Source organism: Lagenorhynchus albirostris, chromosome 19, assembly GCF_949774975.1.
Source record: "Lagenorhynchus albirostris chromosome 19, mLagAlb1.1, whole genome shotgun sequence".
Lineage (NCBI taxonomy): Eukaryota > Metazoa > Chordata > Mammalia > Artiodactyla > Delphinidae > Lagenorhynchus > Lagenorhynchus albirostris.
The window spans coordinates 16,441,521-16,460,437 of record NC_083113.1 but is presented as its reverse complement, the minus strand read 5'-3'; the positions used below and the strand labels follow the sequence as shown (position 1 = coordinate 16,460,437).

At 35.9% G+C, this 18,917-nt stretch overlaps 1 protein-coding gene across 3 annotated transcripts in view; it reads right to left on the bottom strand.

Annotated features, from left to right (window-relative positions):
• Nucleotides 1-8,022: 8,022 nt before the first annotated feature.
• Nucleotides 8,023-18,917, bottom strand: part of ZNF567 (zinc finger protein 567) — a 29,508-nt gene continuing 18,613 nt past the window's right edge. For 2 of the 3 annotated variants that reach the window (XM_060132337.1, XM_060132339.1), the window contains exons 4-6: nt 13,931-14,057; nt 13,575-13,661; nt 8,023-10,017 (exon numbers count right to left, since the gene is read on the bottom strand). In XM_060132337.1, coding sequence (XP_059988320.1) covers nt 8,297-10,017; nt 13,575-13,661; nt 13,931-14,057 — 1,935 coding nt within the window. In that variant the 3' untranslated portion in view covers nt 8,023-8,296. Of the gene's footprint in view, nt 10,018-13,574; nt 13,662-13,930; nt 14,058-15,174; nt 15,254-18,917 lie in introns of those variants that run through there. The other variant, XM_060132340.1, reaches the window with a different exon arrangement.

The following is an 18,917-nucleotide window of genomic DNA, read 5'->3' as shown; positions in this document are numbered from 1 at the left end:
TCATAATGGTGAGAAACCAAACCTATGAATGTGCACGATGATGTGGGAAGGCCTTTAGATAGAATGAACATCAGTGAATGTACATTAAGTAGAAACCCTGAATGTGAGGAATGTGGGAATGCTTTTAGATTTTGTTCATGTTTTACTGAACACCAGAGAATTAATAATGGCAAAAGACTCTAAAAATGTAAGAAATGTGTGAAGGCCAAATATTCATGTCTCTATGAACACCTGAGAATTCATAACCTTATAGTGTTAATTCAAAGGTACTTTTTCTTTGACTCAACTCTTTATAGAATATTAACACTAGGGGAAATGTTTAGGAAACCTTTTTTTTTTTTTGGTCATTCTTACAACTTATTTAGCGTAAAAGATCTCTTGCCAGGTATCTTAATCTAATGAATATATAAAATACTTCCAAACCTGAGGCAGGAGATAGACGGGCCCCAGGCTGAGCAGCTGGAGTCTGTCCCCTGTGGAGTAGATACTCCAAGATAGAGATAATGGCAGAAGTGAAGAGGAGCTGAGTCCTGTCCAGATAAAAGATAAAGAGACCACATATTTCGATTCTGAGGTCAAGAAGACCTTCCTGACTACATGTGCACATTTGGCCAAAAAGGGGGGGGGCACCATCCCATAGTAGGTGATGCCAACCTATCCATAGACCTCTGGGCTGGAATCCATCTTGGCTAAGAGTTGCATGTGCACCTCAGGGGAGGACCCTGAATTATACCAAATACGGACTCAGAACCTGGCAAAGCAAGATGATTGGCCAGAGGAAACCCGAAAGAGATGCCCCACCTAAGTGATTTAAACTACCATGAAGGCGCAGCTCTCTTTCTGAGGCCTCCTGTGTGTCTATTCACACGTACTTTTTTTCCCCCCAAATAAATACTTTACTTGTTTCACTACTTTCCGTCTCTTTGTTGAAATTCATTTCTACAAAGCAGATAAGCCAGGGCCTTGTCACTGGCCACTGGTCCTCATGGTCTAGTGGCTAGGATTCAACACTCTCACTGCCACGGCCTGACTTCAATCTCTGGCTGGGGAACTGAGATCCTGCTTCAAGCTGCTGCAGGCTGAGGTCACCTGAGATCAAAACCACTCAATTCCTGTTGGATACCAGCAAACTTATACTAGAGGAGAATCTCTTAATCTATCAGTTGTGGAACTGAAAGAAAGCCTTTGGTCACATCACATACCTAGCCTATCATCATCTTCAAGATATTCAGCAATATACCAATATATTACTTCTGTGCCTCAGTTGTAAAATGGTGAAGACAATACCTGTGTTTTTGTGAGGATTAATACGTGTAAACCCTTATAAGACTATTTGACAAATATATTAACTACTGTTGTTCTGATGATAATTAATAGCATTATCATTAGCAAATTCTTAGAGAAAGACACTATGTTGGTAATGAACTTAGAAGAGCCTCCAATCACCCCCATTCTCCTATTCAACCTCAGATGACTGATTTTGAATAAAGTCCAGTAAAATATAGAGAACATGTGAGACAATTTCATTCCTGCTGAGCTGCATCAGGAAACTAATGCTGGAATAAATACTCTGGAACTAGTGGCTGTAAATATATATTGAGAATATAGCTAGTTGCTTAAGTAGAAAAGGGTATGAAGCAGTATTCTGTTAATAAATTCCTAATAACAGATACCCCATAATCTACACTCTCCTCTCACAATTCAAAGTTTATTAGAAATTATCAAAAGGATAACAAAGAGAAAACCGTCCATTAGTAAACCTTCCAAGTTGCCATTATGAAAACTTTCAAACAAACAGGAAAGTTAGAAAAGTACAATGGACATGTATTTACCACCCTGCCCCCCCACCTAGTTTAATAGCTAAAAGTTTGTCATATTTGGTTTATCTTCCTATAATTTTCAACATAACCATACTATAACCACATCTTCTAAAATATATCATGTGACACACATTCAGGTTTTCCCAGCTGTCCCAAGATTGACTTTACAGTTGTTTGCTTTCGTTTTTTATCTAGAGTCAACTCTAGGTTCAGAAATTGCATTTAGTTGATATGTCTCTTTTAGGCTAGTTTAGTTCTTCACTTTTTTTTTTCCATTACTTTTTCTTCTTAGAGTCCATGCAGTAGTCTTGTAGGATGTTCCATATTTTCGATTGTTGTTCTCGTTTCCTAATGTTGTCATTTAATTAATTCTGCCATTTACATTGGAAACTAAGTATAGAGAGAAGATTAAGTTTGGATCAAACAATTTTGCAAGACTATTTCATAAATGATGTAAAGTATTTTGTATTGTATATCAAGGTACATATTGATAAAATGAGGCTAAATTTGATCATATGGTTAAGGTGGTGACTGTCAACTCTCTCCATTTTAAAGGTTCTTTTTTATTCTTACAATTAGAAAGTGTGGAGTGATTCTAACCTCCTCTTGGAAATTTATATTTTATTTGTTTGATTCAAAGAGAAAACCAGTATTAAAACAGGATACCACTCAGATATGAGTGATAATGAGTTGCTACATAACAAAACCTGTATGAGGTGACCAAAATCATCTTAGAAGAACACTAATACCCTTTAACAAATGTGGGAAATCAAGACATAGGGCCAGAACTGTTTTTGCATCATCATTCAACGATTAACATCATTGCCCCACGTGACTATACTATTATAATCCTAGTTCTGAAACAGTGTCTGTCACATAGTGGACACTTGATAAAACTGATGATGTAATCAAACCTAAGAAACCAGAAAAAGAACAAATTAACCTAACTACAGAAGAAAACAGTTCATACAGTTAAAATTGGAAATCAGTGGAAGAAGCAATAAAACCTCCTTAATTTATTTTTGTGGAAAAAACACTGATCTAAACTAGACTTATAAATTTGATCAATGTAAAGGTGAGAAATATGACAGCACTAATAAGGTAGCACACATATATTTATGGAGAGTTTAAAAATATCAGTAATATTATATACAGAAAGTATTTTCTTTAAAATTGACTCAAGATGAGGTAGAAATCTGCATAGTCCAATACACATAGCAGGAAAATGAAAATCTGGTCCAAAACCTCTCTTTAAAACAATATTTAGGGCTTCCCTGGTGGCGCAGTGGTTGAGAGTCTGCCTGCCAATGCAGGGGACACGGGTTTGTGTCCCGGTCCGGGAAAATCCCATATGTCGCGGAGCAGCTGGGGCCGTGAGCCATGGCTGCTAAGCCTGCACGTCTGGAGCCTGTGCTCCGCAACGGGAGAGGCCACAACAGTGAGAGGCCCACGTACCACACACACACACACACACACACACACACACACACACACACACACACAACAATACTTAAATATCAGGTAAAAACTACGGATAATCTCTAAAAGAATTTTACAAGCTCATACTAGAAGTCTAAACACTGGATCAAGATAGTTTCTAAAAGATCTAGATGAGCTTATGAATATTAATGCAAATATTCTAAGGAAAATATTAACAAAATGAAACCAAACACGGAGGAAATCATGACTTGAGAGGCAGAACTTTTGTTTTGCCTATCAGTCACCATTCAGAATTTGACATAATCGTACCACATGATTGCACTCTATTTCCAGCTCTTTAAGCAAGATGCATCCAAACTCAAGAATTTAAAAGGAAAAAAAAAAAGAAGCAGCAGTACCAGTTAAGATAGTTAGCATGTTCCACCCTGCCTCTCCCACTGAACACAACTAAAATCATAGACAGAATGGATGAGGCAGCTGAGAAAACTGAAAAGTAAATGTTAGCAGACAGACTGAGAAGGAAACAAGAAGTTGAAAGTTTGATCTGGTGGTGTGCTGGTCTGAACTGAAACAACCTGAATCCCAAAACTGTGAGCCAAACTTGGATGGAAAGAGCTCCATAAGAAACTCTCTATAGTTGGAAGAGTGGGAGAAGGGGTTTTTGTGGAGCAGAGAAGGTAGAAGAAATCCATGTTGTTTTTCTTTTCTTTCTGGTCTCACTGCAGGCAAACACTAGTCCTGAAAGCTGCAGTCCTGGATTGGGTAGGTGGTGGTAGCAGCAGCTGCCAGCAAATACTTAAACCCTGAGGAAAGGGAATCCTATCTTACTAGTGGAAGTCTGTTCTAAAGAAGGTGGAGGAAATCCCATTGCTTTTTTCCTCTTTATTCTCTCACTCATTGGCACTGGAAGAAGCCCTAGCTGTGGGAAGGCCACAGCAGAATGGGAAGGCTAAATAAAGCCCTGTTGCTCTAACTAGATCCAGGAAGTGGTCCTCTGGGAACTAAAGAGTTCTAGTGAGATAGGGGAGAGGAGCAACTCAAGTTAGGGATCCCTTAAAGTATTATATGAACTCGAGGGTGCATATGTGTAGATCTGACACTAGGCAGCATACCAAAGACCTTGAGAACTGAACCAGGTGGACCATCAACCAGGTCTCAGAGTGGGTACTGGGTGAAGCACATAAAAGATAATGCACACTGAATTCCAATTTTCAAATTCTTTGAAAACTGAAATGACATTGGAACCCCAGGGCACAGAAAGTAGTTTGGAACTTGCATACTGAATCTAAATAAACTGCCTGCTAAGACAAACAAACCTAAATTATGTTTCTCATAGAATTTAAACTAGACTCAGAGAATCAAATTATTCAAAATGTCTAGGAAACAATAAAAATGTACTCCACATACAAACAAACAGGACAATTTTAAAACTCACAATGGAAAAGAAAAAGACACCAATACTGACATGATCCACATTAGAATTAGAACCGTGTTCCAAGATGTAAAGGTGAACTCTTGAGTGAATATCTAAGCAGAGAAACAGAAGCTATAAAAAAAGAACCAAAAGGAAATTAAACATTTAAATTTTTTATTATATAATTCTCGGATATATAAAAGGAAATTTTAGAACTGAAAAAGTGAAAATTAGAACTTACTTGATGGGCTCAGCAACAAAATGGAGTGCCAGGAAGAAAAAAGTATTTAAAGAATCAATGGTTGAAAACCTACCGAGTTTGGTAAAAGACCTTAAAATTACAGATTCAATAAATATAGCATACCACAAAAAGGATAAACTAAAAGAAACCTTTGCTGAGACACATCATAACCAAACTGCTGAAAATCAAAGAAAAAAATCTCAAAAGCTTCCAGAGAACATTGATGCATTACATATAGGAGAACAATCCCTTAATTCCCATTAGAAAGTATGAAGGCCAAAGGATAGTGCAACAACATTTTTTAAGTGCTTTAAGGAAAGACATGTCAACCCCAAACTTTATCCGTGAAAATTATCAGGAATGAAGGGTAAATAAAAGATATTCTTAGGTAAAGGGAAACAAAGAGGATTTGTTACTTGCAGGCTTGCTGTAAAAGAAATGCTACATGAAGCTCTTTAGATGCAAGGGAAATGATATCAAAGAAAAACCTGAAACTTCAGAAATAAGTAAAGAGCAACAGAAATGGCAAATTGCTGAATAAATAATAAAATTATTGGTTTTTAAAAATAATTTAAAAATTTACTGTGATAAAAAGCAAGGAATATAACACTTTCTGATGAAGTTTGTAATGGATGTAGATATAGTAAATATGATAATCATAATATAAAGAGGGGAGGCTAAAAGGGACAAATATGGTGGTAATGTTTCCATATTCAACATGCAGTACTAAAATGTTAACTCAAAGTATATTGTGAATTATATATATTATGTGTATTATAATCCCCAGAGGAACCACTAAAGAAAATAAACAAATAGTAAAAAGCTAAATAGATAAATTAAAATGGAATAATAAAATATATTCAAATGAAAAAGAGAGCAAGAAAGGGAAACAGAGGAATTAAAAATAGAGGGGGGATACAGGAAAGAATGTTAGAGTTAAAGCCCAACGATATCAGTATATATACATTAAATGCAAATGGTTTAAAACCAGTATTAAGACATTGTCCAACTGGAATTTCTTAAAAACCCCAACTATATGTTGTCCGTCATAACGTGGCCTTAATATACATATATAATACACATATATATAGTGGGTTTGGCTCCAGACCACCACAGTAAAGCAAATATCACAATAAAGTGAGTCACATGCATTTTGTGGTTTCCCAGTATGTCATGTTTATACTATAAAAGTTATGTTTATACTATACTGTAGTCTACAGTAAGTGTGCAATAGCATTGTCTAAAAAAGCAATGTACATACCTTAATTTTAAAATACTTTATTGCTAAAAAATGCTAACCATCATCCTAGCCTTCAGTGAGTCAAAAATCTTTTTGCTGGTGGAGGGTTTTGCTTCCAACTCACTACATACTCAGGAAAAAGAGGTAGGCTTGCATCCTTGGTTGTGAATGCAGTTCTTTTGGTAGTCGTCATCGTTAGCATATATTTTTACTCATCTACAAACACAGATTTATTCAAATGAAATAATTTCTAGGTTCTCATAACTCTGAATATAGATCCTGTAATCTTACTTGTTGTAGGTATTTTATTCTAATATGTTCATCCTGCCTACACACTAGAAAAAAAAAACTCTAAACATAAATAATAACTATTAGTTAAGGCTATATTTCTCAAAGTTCTGTCCAGTCAGACATGGCATTTTATCTTTTATCGTACGTCTCTTTCAAGTCTAAATTTTTTTCATGTCTGATTTGCTTCATCACCCACTGTTCTTTTTCTGCTCTGAAATCATCTGCAAGACCTGGAATGACAAGCATGTTTCCATTTACAATCCACTGGCAGTTGGTGCCCCTTTCTATAGGCCAGATGGCCTGTTGTGTGTACATTTTTAATGTAAGATACTTGAACTATCAATTATTTTCCTACTTACTTAGATACAGTTTACAGTTCTACTGAATTGGGGGGAAAAACAGTTTATTTAAATTTCTACTGAATTTTATTACAATAACTTCATGTATGGTTATGAATATTGGTTATGAATAATCCCCCTCAAGAAAGGCCTTTAGTAACACTGTTCAAATTGCTGTTGAGCTTACTATTTTCACAGAAAAGATGCTATAGATGGTATTATCTTAGATTTCCAACTCTCACACATCAAAATCTCCAGGGATTTTTCATTTGGGATTTTCGAGACCCACATTTCCTGTGAGATAAATCAAGGTATAAAAGGCTTACTTTACATAGGCTTATTATATTATACATAGGCTTACTTATATATATTTTTCATAATTCTATTAAAGGGAATAGACTCCTATACTCCCAAATTTTATTCATCTATGTTCCTTCTTAACCTTTCTTTAGTATAAATTCTTTGATGGTGAAAGACATAAGCTATTGCTAAAAGTACCCCTATAATCACGACAACTGTAGGATGCCCTCCAATATGAATTCTCTGATTTTGTGTAAGGTTTAAGCCACAGCTAAGGTCTTTCTACATTTATTACATTCATATATTCATGACTAACAGCCTTCTCACAATTATAACATTATAAGGATTTCTTTTTAGTAGGAATTCTCCAGTTGAATGACATTTCTCCACTTGAATTACAGAGCTGTTACTCTCCAAATTGAATCATCTCACATTGAGAAAGGTCTGAGAGATGTTTGGCAGTATCTAACATAACTGAAAAAACTTTACGTACACCCTGGGACTGAGTAATCCCAGTCTTCATATAAAATCAACAGAAATACACACACACACATATACAAGAATATTTATAGTAGTATTTTTATTACAACACAAAATTATAAAAAATACAAATATCCATCAAGAGGATAAATAGCAGTATATTCTTAAAATGGAAGAGTATACAGAATGAAAATGAATACACTACTGCCACATGCAATAATGTATGAATCTTTAATATGTTGAGTGAAACAAGACAAAAAATTTGTAATGTATAATAAAATATAAAGTTTAAAGACATGCAAAAACTATTTCATGTTAAAAGCCAGGGAAGTGGTAATCTTTGGGGAAGTAACAACTAACTTTTATTCCGCAGAGTGCAATGAGAAATATACTTCATAATTTCTTCCTCTTATGGAGACTGATACTTAAAACCACTTTGTATCTTGCTTCTGCATGTATTATATAAGAATTAAAAAAAATAAACTGAGTCAGTAGGAGAACTTGAAAACGTAAAAAATTAGCTTCATTGCTGATAAGAGTTCAATATCAATGATCATATCCATTTCATATGCTAGTAAACAGTAGATAAATAGTTATGTGGTATAGTACATTAAGTTAATAATATTACATTTGTGATTAAAATTACCTTATTCACATGTTAAGCATGCTTTTTTAAAAAACTAAAGTTTTACAATAACTTAGAAAGGCTTCACAAAGAAATCACATCATTTATTACTGCATTACCATGTTTTCTCCCTTGTGAGTTCTTTGATGGACAATAAGGTTTCTCTTATAACTGAAGGACTTACCACACTCATTACAAATATAAGGCTTCTCCCCTGTATGAGTTCTCTGATGTACAATGAGATTTGTCTTCTGGCGGAAGCACTTCCCACATTCATTACACTTGTATGGTTTCTCTCCTGTATGAGTTCTTTGATGATGAATGAGATATGACTTCCTGCTAAAGGCTTTCCCACACTGAGGGCATTCATAGGATTTCTGCCCTGTATGTATTTTCTGATGTACAGTGAGGGTTGCTTTCTGGCGAAAAGACTTCCCACACTCATTACAAATATAGGGCTTCTCTCCTGTATGAATTCTCTGATGTAGATTGAGATTTGTCTTCTGACTGAAGGATTTCCCACATTCATTACATTCATATGGTTTCTCTCCTGTGTGAGTTCTGTGATGATCAATGAGGTACGACTTCATTCTAAAAGCCTTCCCACAGTGAGGACATTCATAGGATTTTTCCCCTGTATGTGTTCTCTGATGTGCCACAAGGGTTGTCTTCTGGCGGAAGGATTTTCCACACTCATTACAAATATAAGGTTTCTCTTCATTATGAGTCTTCTCATGAAGAGCGAGGGTTGTCTTCTGAGAGAAGGATTTCCCACATTCATTACAAATATAGGGCTTTTCCCCTGTATGAGTTCTCTGATGTACAGTAAGATTTGCCTTCTGGTGAAAGGACTTCCCACATTCTTTACAAATATAGGGTTTCTCTCCTGTATGAATTCTCTGATGTAGGGAGAGTGTTGTCTTCTGGCGGAAAGACTTCCCACAGTCATTACACTCATATGGTTTTTCTCCTGTGTGAGTTCTCTGATGACGAATGAGGTGTGACTTCAATCTGAAGGCATTCCTACATTGTGGACATTCATATGATTTCTCCCCTGTATGTGTTCTCTGATGATCAGTGAGGGCTGTCTTTAGGCGGAAGGACTTACCACATTCATTACAAACAAAGGGTTTCTCTCCAGTGTGAGTTCTCTGATGATCAATGAGATATGATTTCCTTCTAAATGAATTTCCACATTGATGACATTGGTAGGGTTTTTCCTCTGTGTGAATTCCCTGATGCAGAATCAATACTGATTTCCTGCAGAAGGACTTCCCACATTCAGTGCATATATGCTTTTTTTCAATATTGGTTGTTCTTCTCCTTTTATTATATTCAGATGGTTTTTCCCTTCTGTAAGCTCTATTATGTGTAATTAGGCCTCCTTTTTTAAGGAAGGATTTCTCACAGTCATTATATCCAAATGACTGTGCTGAAGTTTCCATCTCATGATATTGCATAATCATTTCATTATGACTGACAGTCCTACCACACTGATTATGGGATTTGCCTCCAGAGTGAGCTGTCTCTGGCTTAGTATTGAGGAGTGATTTCCCATATCCATTATGCTCACTAAGTCTCTTTCTTGTAGGACTTAGATTACTGATGATTAATTCTGAAACATTTTTAAAAATCTTTCCATGAGTGTCATATTCAGGAGGTAGGTTTTTTGAATTAATAGGGTTTTTGCTTAAAGTAAATGTCTTTTCATATGCACTACTGTTCTCCTTAATCAGTTTTTTGTGGTTGATTAATACAACTGATCTAGAAAATTTATCTTGTTGTTCCTTGAATTTCACTAAAAAGTCTTCAGCTTTCCACTTTTCTTCTAGGAAAGAATATAATTAATAACAACTTGTGAATCTTCACATATTTGCTATCGAAAGGAATTGTAATAGGGTCTAGTACATGAGGCCAAAAAAGACCAAGGACAAATTATTCCTTGCCTGGGAAAAGACATGGAACCTAAATTAAAAACTCTGCCTCAGTGTGGAAAAAGATGAAAAATAAGTAATGAACACTAGTAACATTTGCATTTTGCACCAGAACTTCATACAGAAAGTGAAACAAACACACGAAGCAGTAAGGAGAAGAGACAAAAGAATAGTGGAAGAGGAATTTATGCTTGGATAGGTGGATTCAGAGGCAATGAAGTGAACCTTTCAAGAGCATTAAGATTTAAGTAGGATGAACAAGAAAAATTAGCAGAAAAGTTTGTTCAGGGAGAATTTTAGAGGAAGGCATTTGGAGGACACAGATCAGAGCCTATACTTTTATTTCTTTATGCCGTACCACGTGGCATGTGGGATCTTAGTTCCCTGACCAGGGACTGAACCCATGCCCCCTGCAGCGGAAGTGTGGATTCCTAACCACTGGATCACCAGGGAATCCCCCTGAGCCTATACTTTTAAATATTCATCCCTAGACTGTAAGGTAAAATACTTCCAGTTGTTCCACCACCCTCTTTCCACACACCCACCAATGAATCTTTCTAAGCATCAACTATTTTCCTAGTGTTTATAATCCTCTATATAGCTGGGGATCATTTTTTCTTGTGAGGGAAATACTAGGAAAACACTTCCAACAGGAACTTTAAAACAGACTAGGGGTATGTTCACTAGTGTATTCAGGTTGCTGTTGTTATTATTTTCTTTCAGAATTGTTCAATAACAAAACTCTCATGATCATTAATTATAACTATTCTTCTTTTTAAGTGCTAACTTAGAGGTTTAAAGAAAGATTCAAGTCTTTCCCCAATACGGTAACATTCTTAACCCTAGTTTTCCATATGGGGGACCAGAAAGATTGTTCACTCTGGTTCTAAATCACTCATTAATCTTAACCTTTATTTCTCTTATAAATTTAGAACTATATTTGACTCTTTTGCTTTGCAATCATCCACATCTAGTGAAACAATGTTAAATCTAGGTTCAAAAATCTATTTCTTCCTTGAGTCCATTACCCACAATACTAACACACAAGGAATTTCTCCTGTAAACAAAACTTTACATTACTTAGACTTACTTTTTATATTCAAACAAGTTTTCAGGGTTGTCCACATATCTGAATAATTTCACCCATAACAATCAAAGCCTAATATTTACTGCCCTATAAATACCTCCCTTATCCCTAATCACATGCTTTTGCTCATGTTCTTTTAATCAGTTGACTTGCCTTCCAGTCTTATTTCTAATCATATTTAGATAATCTTCAAGAAAATGTTACTACTCCATGATATCAAAACCCTTCACATATATCCCACCACCACTTTATTCATTACTTCTTTATAACTTGAAAATAATTATGGTCTAGAAAAAAAATTTTAACAAATCTTTTTACAAGCTTACACTGTGTCATAAATATTTCATGAAAAATGCAGACTTTGACAGTAATCCTTTCTCATAAAGGAATACTTTATTGGTTATCGCCTTTGTACTCTTCTGAGTTTACATTAACACTGCACATCATAGATAGGTAGTGTTTGTTAGAATCCAACCATTTGAATCACAATGTACAGAACCATGGCCTGAGCAAGTACTTCTGAAAGGACTTATCAGTACATACTTTATGAATGGAGGAAAAAGAGATCTCCCCTGTACAGCTCCATAAACAGAAAATGAAGCAACTACTGACTACTTAAAATGTTGTATACTATGGCAAAGAAGATACAGAGGATCTTGTCTTTGAAAGAAAGAATCCTTAAGCATAAACAATGTACAATCAAGTATCAAATTATATAACATCCAAGAGCTGTGTGTGTTACAGTTAGTAAGCAGCATGGAAATTCAGGAAAAGGAAAGGTGGATATGTTGGGGAGTAGTCAAGGAATAGAAAGGAGAAGAAATCTCAAGACTTCAAAGATATACACTATACAGAAGGGTGAACACAATGAAAAGTACAGACATCATGACAGACCCTACATGTATAGAGAACATTTAGGAGACTAGATAAAGAGGAAATTAGCAAGCATTTTCCACAAAAGAGAGAAATAAAGTTGAAAAGACCAGATGAGGGCTTATTATAGTAGTCCTTGTATGAAGAAGAATTTCAATTTCCTATAATAATAAGTAGTGGGGAACAAGTGATGATATAGCTTGTCAGGAAAGTTAACAATATAAATTGAAAAAATTAGGACAAAAATTATAGCAAAAACAAATTGTAATTACCATATGCAAGACATTAAATAAGGTAGTCATTTTGTATGATGTGAGTAAAAAATGAAAATATGGGAGGATGTAAATATATTTCACGGGCTGATAAACACAAATTGTGAAGAGATCCACAAGAGATTATGACAGAGACAATCAAGCTGGTATCAAGGCAGTAATAAAATAATTTGGAAAGAGTTAAATGGGAATGAATTTAAGAGCTAGGAAAGTTGGTGATTTTCATTTTCAACTTATTGTCACAAAAGGGGTGAGGCATCATAGTGCAGAACTTGTGAAGGACTGGAGTGAAGGTGGGAGGACTGTGCCGAGTATGTTGGTATTAGAGGTTCTCCACATAAAACAAGGAGCTTAAGTTCTGAGAGTGGATGAGACTAATATAATTGAAAGGTAGATCTCTTGAGGACAAATTAGAGAAATAAGACTGAGAGTCCAATGAAACAATATACCTTAAAAAAAAGAAGTTCTGTGACTATTATGTATGAGGCACTGTTCCAGTCAATATGGCCAGAGTGGTAAAAAAAAAACAGAGTAAGTTGGAAATAAATGATCACTTAGAGAATCAGGATAAGAATGATTCAGTGTTTTACCCAAACCAAGGGATGATTTCAGGAAAGATGATCAGCCATATAACAACGAACCATGAAAGTTTAATGGAAGAAAATGGTAACCATGGAATTATCAGTCTGGGCCAAGGTGAGTGAGCTTTAAAATTAATAGCTAGACTCTTGGTGAGAATGGGAACTTAGAGTTAGCATAGCAAACAAATCTGAAATACTATAAAAGAAAGGAAAAGAAAAAGCAACTAAGAAGAGAAATATTAGCCAAGAATTTTTTCTTTCTTAAAGATAGATTTAAAAATGCCTAAAAGAAATCTATTCAATGGCTAAAAGATAAGGGACCGAGAAAGCTAAAAAAGGATACAAATCAAGAAAAAAGATCTATAAGAAGGAAGGAAAAAGATCTAAAAGAAGGAAGGCTTAATTTTGATTAAGAGTGGCAACTATCTTTGATAACACCAAGCAAACTAAGGAAGTCTATTATATAGGGAGAGTGACATTTGAAAGTGATTTAATTTTTTTGCAGGCACAACAGTCATTTCAACGGTTAGGAACCTTTAAAAAGACACTACCAAAATATTTCAAAAGTGTCACCCAACACAAGACCACTTTAAATTTATTTTCCACAGATTTCATCTGCCTGCAAGTCAGAAACTCACCTAAACAGGTATGACCTGTAAATGATGTCCATGGCTCTTCTCCTCGTTCCAACTTGAGGATCACGTCAGGCTTGGTCATGTGACACCCTGATTAAGGGAAGATTTGGATTAAGTTGCTTAGGCGTTAATACCTTTGAAAAATCAATAAGGTGAATTTTCAGTACTGCAAATTAAGATACTCCTTCGTATAACAGTAAATTTAACACCTTGCACTATGCAAGTGAAGACACAATAATCCTTTCTGTCAACCAAAAAGAATGCATCACCTCTTATCCCTGAAATCAAGATCACACATATTTTAGGCATCTTGAAAGGAAATGCATGCTACTGAAAGTTTCAAAGAGAGTTTTTCTTACCCACAGAAACGAGGTGGCAATAGTTTTCCAACATCACATCCATGTATAGCATCTTCTGAGCAGGATCCAGGTGCTGCCACTCCTCCTGACTAAAGTCCACAGTCACATCTTTGAATGACACTGATCCCTGTAATGGTTTGGGACTGTGATCAGAACAAATTGACGAGAAATTGGAGACTAGTTTTGATCCTGTTCCTTTGTGGCATTCTTATGAAAACTTGTAAAGAATGCCTACCATTTTTCTTGTTTTGTGATTTAAGTAGTAAGGGAAACAAAAATCAAGGTAGAAGTAGTTGCCACCAAATTTATTTAATAACTCATTCTAAAAATGTTTATTGTGAAGTCACTTTGTAACCCCAAATTGGACTTGTTTACTAGGGTGCCAAGATATACAAAATGCTGTCCCTGTTCACAAGAAGTTACAACCTCAAAGCATGTAACACATACCTTCAAGAAAGTATGTATCAACACAAATCTACAAGAAGGTGTTATGGGTACTGTAACAGAAGTATGTACAAGATAACAATGTATTACAAGGGCAGAACAATTTTTCAGGCTTCACTGAGGAGGTAAATTTTTTCCTCTTCAAGATTAATGTGTTATGCAGGAAGAATATAGTTTTAAAATGCATAGGAGTGACTTTGGGCATCCAGTAATAATAGAGTGAATTGGTCAAGCAAAAATTGGAGGAGAGTTTATCCTTAAAAGGCAGCAATGAGTAAGAATTGTTAGGTTTGTGGCTTTTTTTTTTTCTTTCTGCGTTACGTGGGCCTCTCACTGTTGTGGCCTCTCCTGTTGCAGAGCACAGGCTCCGGACGCGCAGGCTCAGTGGCCATGGCTCACGGGCCCAGCCACTCCGCGGCATGTGGGATCTTCCCGAATTGGGGCACGAACCCGTGTCCTCTGCATCAGCAGGTGGACTCTCAACCACTGCGCCACCAGGGAAGCCCGGTTTGTGGCTTTTTTGCATGAAGGTACCCCAAAGCCCATAGCTCTTCAGGTGAAGAGCTTCCTCAAAGGTGACAGGGGACAGAATTGAGGGCTGGCAGATGAGCTGGAGATTTAGTGATAAATTCTGGAAGTGAGAGAACTACAGGAAAAATGAGACCCCAAATCTGAGTATAAACTCTGCCATAACTCCAGGTTGATAGTTAAACTAAGCAATTGTTAGAGAGATAACAGGAGGCTTAGCAAAGAGCAAACAGAAAGACACCAGCAAAGAGTTTTGAAAAACAGAAGTGTACCTAGTGAGATTTGGAGATTTCTGCATTTTTGATTAACAGCATTCCACAACCTGCTCATAGCTTAAGCAGAAGAAAACTGAAGCCTTAATGGACTGAGGTGTCAGAAGCTGGAGTTAACAAAAAGCAGCAGGAAGTATAAGGGGTGAAACACTGAAAGAAAGAGAATGTAGAAAGTCAGGCCCCAAATCTAAGTATAAATATATACCAAATTCTTTGAGAGCTAAAGTACATGAACACAGTGGGAATCTACCTCCCATCATGGGACTAGGGTAAAAAGCAGCAGGTGGGAGCTTAAGGGACCTAGCTATCAGCTGCTTCATACTTGGGGTGGAGGTGGAGGGGCAGGGAGGGCAGAGTTTGAAGTTTGATTCCAAGCAAGTTAATCGTCTGCTAGAACAACAACAAAAAACAATAATCCTCAGAAAAACAGACATACAGAATTCAGATTACTATAATATATTACTCATGACGTTCTGGTTTCTAGCAAAAATTAGACATGTAAACAAAACAAAACAGAAAAAGAAGAGAGGGAATATGACCCATATTCAGAAAAAGTTCATGGAAACTAATTCCTAGTGGACCCAGGTATTGGATTTTGCCCCAAAGGCTTCAAAACAGCTGTTCTAAATGTATCTAAAGAAGTAATGAAAAACCTGGCATGGAATCTTGAAACATAAACTGCTAAAAAAGCACGAAGTGAAAATTCTAGAGTACAGTAACTGAAATGAAAATTTCACTATGTAGGTAGCAGACTAGAAATAGAAAAAGGAGCAATCAGTAACCTTGTAAATACAGGCATACCTCAGAGATATTGCAGATTCAGTTCTAGACCACTGTAATAAAACGATTATTGCAATAAAGTGAGTCACACGAATTTTTTGGTTACCCAGTGCATATAAAAGTTACATTTACATTCTACTGTAGTCTATTAAATGCAATGACATTATGTCTAAAAAACAAAGAACATGCCTTAATTAAAAAATACTTTATGGCTAAAATGTGCTAATCATCACCGGAGCTTTTAGTGAGTTGTAATCTTTTTGCAATACTAACATCAAAGATCACTGATCACAGACGATAACAAATATAACGAAAAAGTTTGAAATACTGAAGAATAGCCAATGTGACAGAAATGAAGTGAGCAAATGCTGTTGGAAAAATGGCACCAATAGACTTGCGTTAAACTCAGCATTGCTACAAACCTTCAATTTGTAAAAGATGAAATATCTGCAAAGTGAAATAAAAGCATAATAAAATTAGGTATGCCTATATATAACTAGATCAACAGAAATTAATCAATCTGAATAGAAAAGGAAAGAAAAAGAAAAAATGAATAGACACACAGAGAGCAGTGGGTCAATTTCAAAGTAATCCAACAGAAGTGTAATTGGAGTCCCAGAAAAATAGGGGGAAAAAAAGGGTCTGAATAATTTTTAAGGAAATAATGGCTTAACACATTCAAAGTAAGCAAAACTTAACTTACATATTGAAAAAGCTTAATGAACCCCAAAAGGATAAAAACAAAAGAAAACCACACTCAGTAAATCCTAATCAAACTGCTAAAAGCCAAAGAGAACATCAACCAAGAATCCTGTACTGAGCAAAATTACCTATTGAAAATAAAGTCAACATAAAGCTACTTTCAGAAGAAATCTGAGAGAATTCATCACTAGCAAAACTGTACTATCAAAAATGGTAAAGAAAGGTTTTCAGGCTGAAGGTAAAAATGACATCAGATGGTAAACAAGGTCTTTAGAAAAGAATGAAGAGGTTGAGAAAAATTGTATATAAAAGACTATAAATATTCATTTCCTTCCTTATTTAAAAAACATGAGTGTTTCAAGCAGGGGTTGGTGAACACTTTCTGCTGTTTTAGTATGAACGCAACCATGGACAGTATATAAAATGAATGAGCAAAGTTGTGTTTCAATAAAACTTCATGTATGGACACTGAGATTTAAATTTCATAAGTTATGTAGGTGAGAAATATATTGATTATGTAGGTCAGAAATATTTTGATTTTGCACTTTTTCAAACATTTAAAGTATAACTATTTTAAACTCACAATCTGTACAAAAACACATAGCAGACTGTTTTTAGCCTCTGGGCTGTAGACCCTTGGTTTAAAGTAGGCATTCTAACACCATTTATTACAAATATAAATATCACACACACGGTGAACAAAAAAACAAACCATGGGGAAGACAATAAATGAAAATACAATGTTGCAAGTTGACATATTTTACCTTAAGTAATTCAGTACTATCTCTAAGTAAAACATGATTAAGTTAAAGATACACACTGTAATCCCTAAAGCAACAACAAAAAAAATAATGCAAACTGATATAACTACAAACTCAAAAGAGAAATAAAAATTAATTATGAAAATGTACTGCTTGACACAAAATAAAACAGGATATAGGAACAGATGCACAAAAACAGGTTAGAAGTAATCTTTTTTTTTTTTTTTTTTGGTATGCGGGCCTCTCACTGTTGTGGCCTCTCCCATTGTGGAGCACAGCCTCCGGACGCACAGGCTCAGTGGCCATGGCTCACGGGCCCAGCTGCTCCATGGCATGTGGGATCTTCCCGGACCGGGACACGAACCCATGTCCCCTGCATCGGCAGGTGGACTCTCAACCACTGCGCCACCAGGGAAGCCCAGGAGTAATTTTAAATGCATATTATTAAATGTAAGAAGCCCAATCTGAAAAGGCTACATAATATATGATTTTAACTATATAACATTCTGGAAAAGGCAAAACTATGGAGATAGATCAGTGGTGGGACTTCCCTGGTGGTGCAGTGGTTAAGAATCCACCTGCCAATGCAGGGGACATGGGTTCGAGCCCTGGTCTAAGAAGATCGCACATGCCATGCAGCAACTAAGCCCGTGCACCACAACTACTGAGCCTGCACACCACAACTACTGAGCCCGTGCACCACAACTACTGAAGCCCATGCACCTAGAGCCTGTGCTCTGCAACAAGAGAAGCCACCGCAATGAGAAACCCATGCACCGCAACAAAGAGTTGCCCCTGCTTGCTGTAACTAGAGAAAGCCTGAGCTCAGCAACGAAGACCCAATGCAGCCAAAAATTAAAATAAAATAAAAAAAAATTTAAAAAAATCAGTGGTTGCCATTGCCACATATTATAGAGGAGAGGGAGAGATGAATAGGCAGAGCACAGAGGATTTTTAGAGCAGTGAAATTAGTCTGTATAATACTATAATGGTAGATACATGTCACTATATATTTGTCAAAATCCATAGAATATATAACACCAAGAATGAACCCTAATGTAAACTATGGACTTTGGATGATAATGATGTATCATTGTAGGTTCATTGATTTTAACAACATACCACTCTGGTGTAAGATATTGATAGTAGGGAAAGCTATGCATGTGTCAGGGGGTAAGGGCATAAATGGAAACTCTCTGTACTTTCTGCTTAATTTTGTCTGAACCTAAAACTGCACTAAAATATAAAGTACGGTTAAAAGATTAAAATAAAACAGGTTAGGTAATCAGAAAACAAAGAGTGAAATGGCAGCCCTAACTCCAACAAGACTAAACACTCCAACAAAAAGACTGAGATTATTAAAATGTGTAAAAAACCAAGACTCAAAATATATTCTGTCTTCAAGAGACATACTTTAAATACCATAGACACAAATAGGTTTAAAATAAACGGATAGGAAAAAAACATAAAAACATTAAACATGGGAAAGCTGATGGGGCT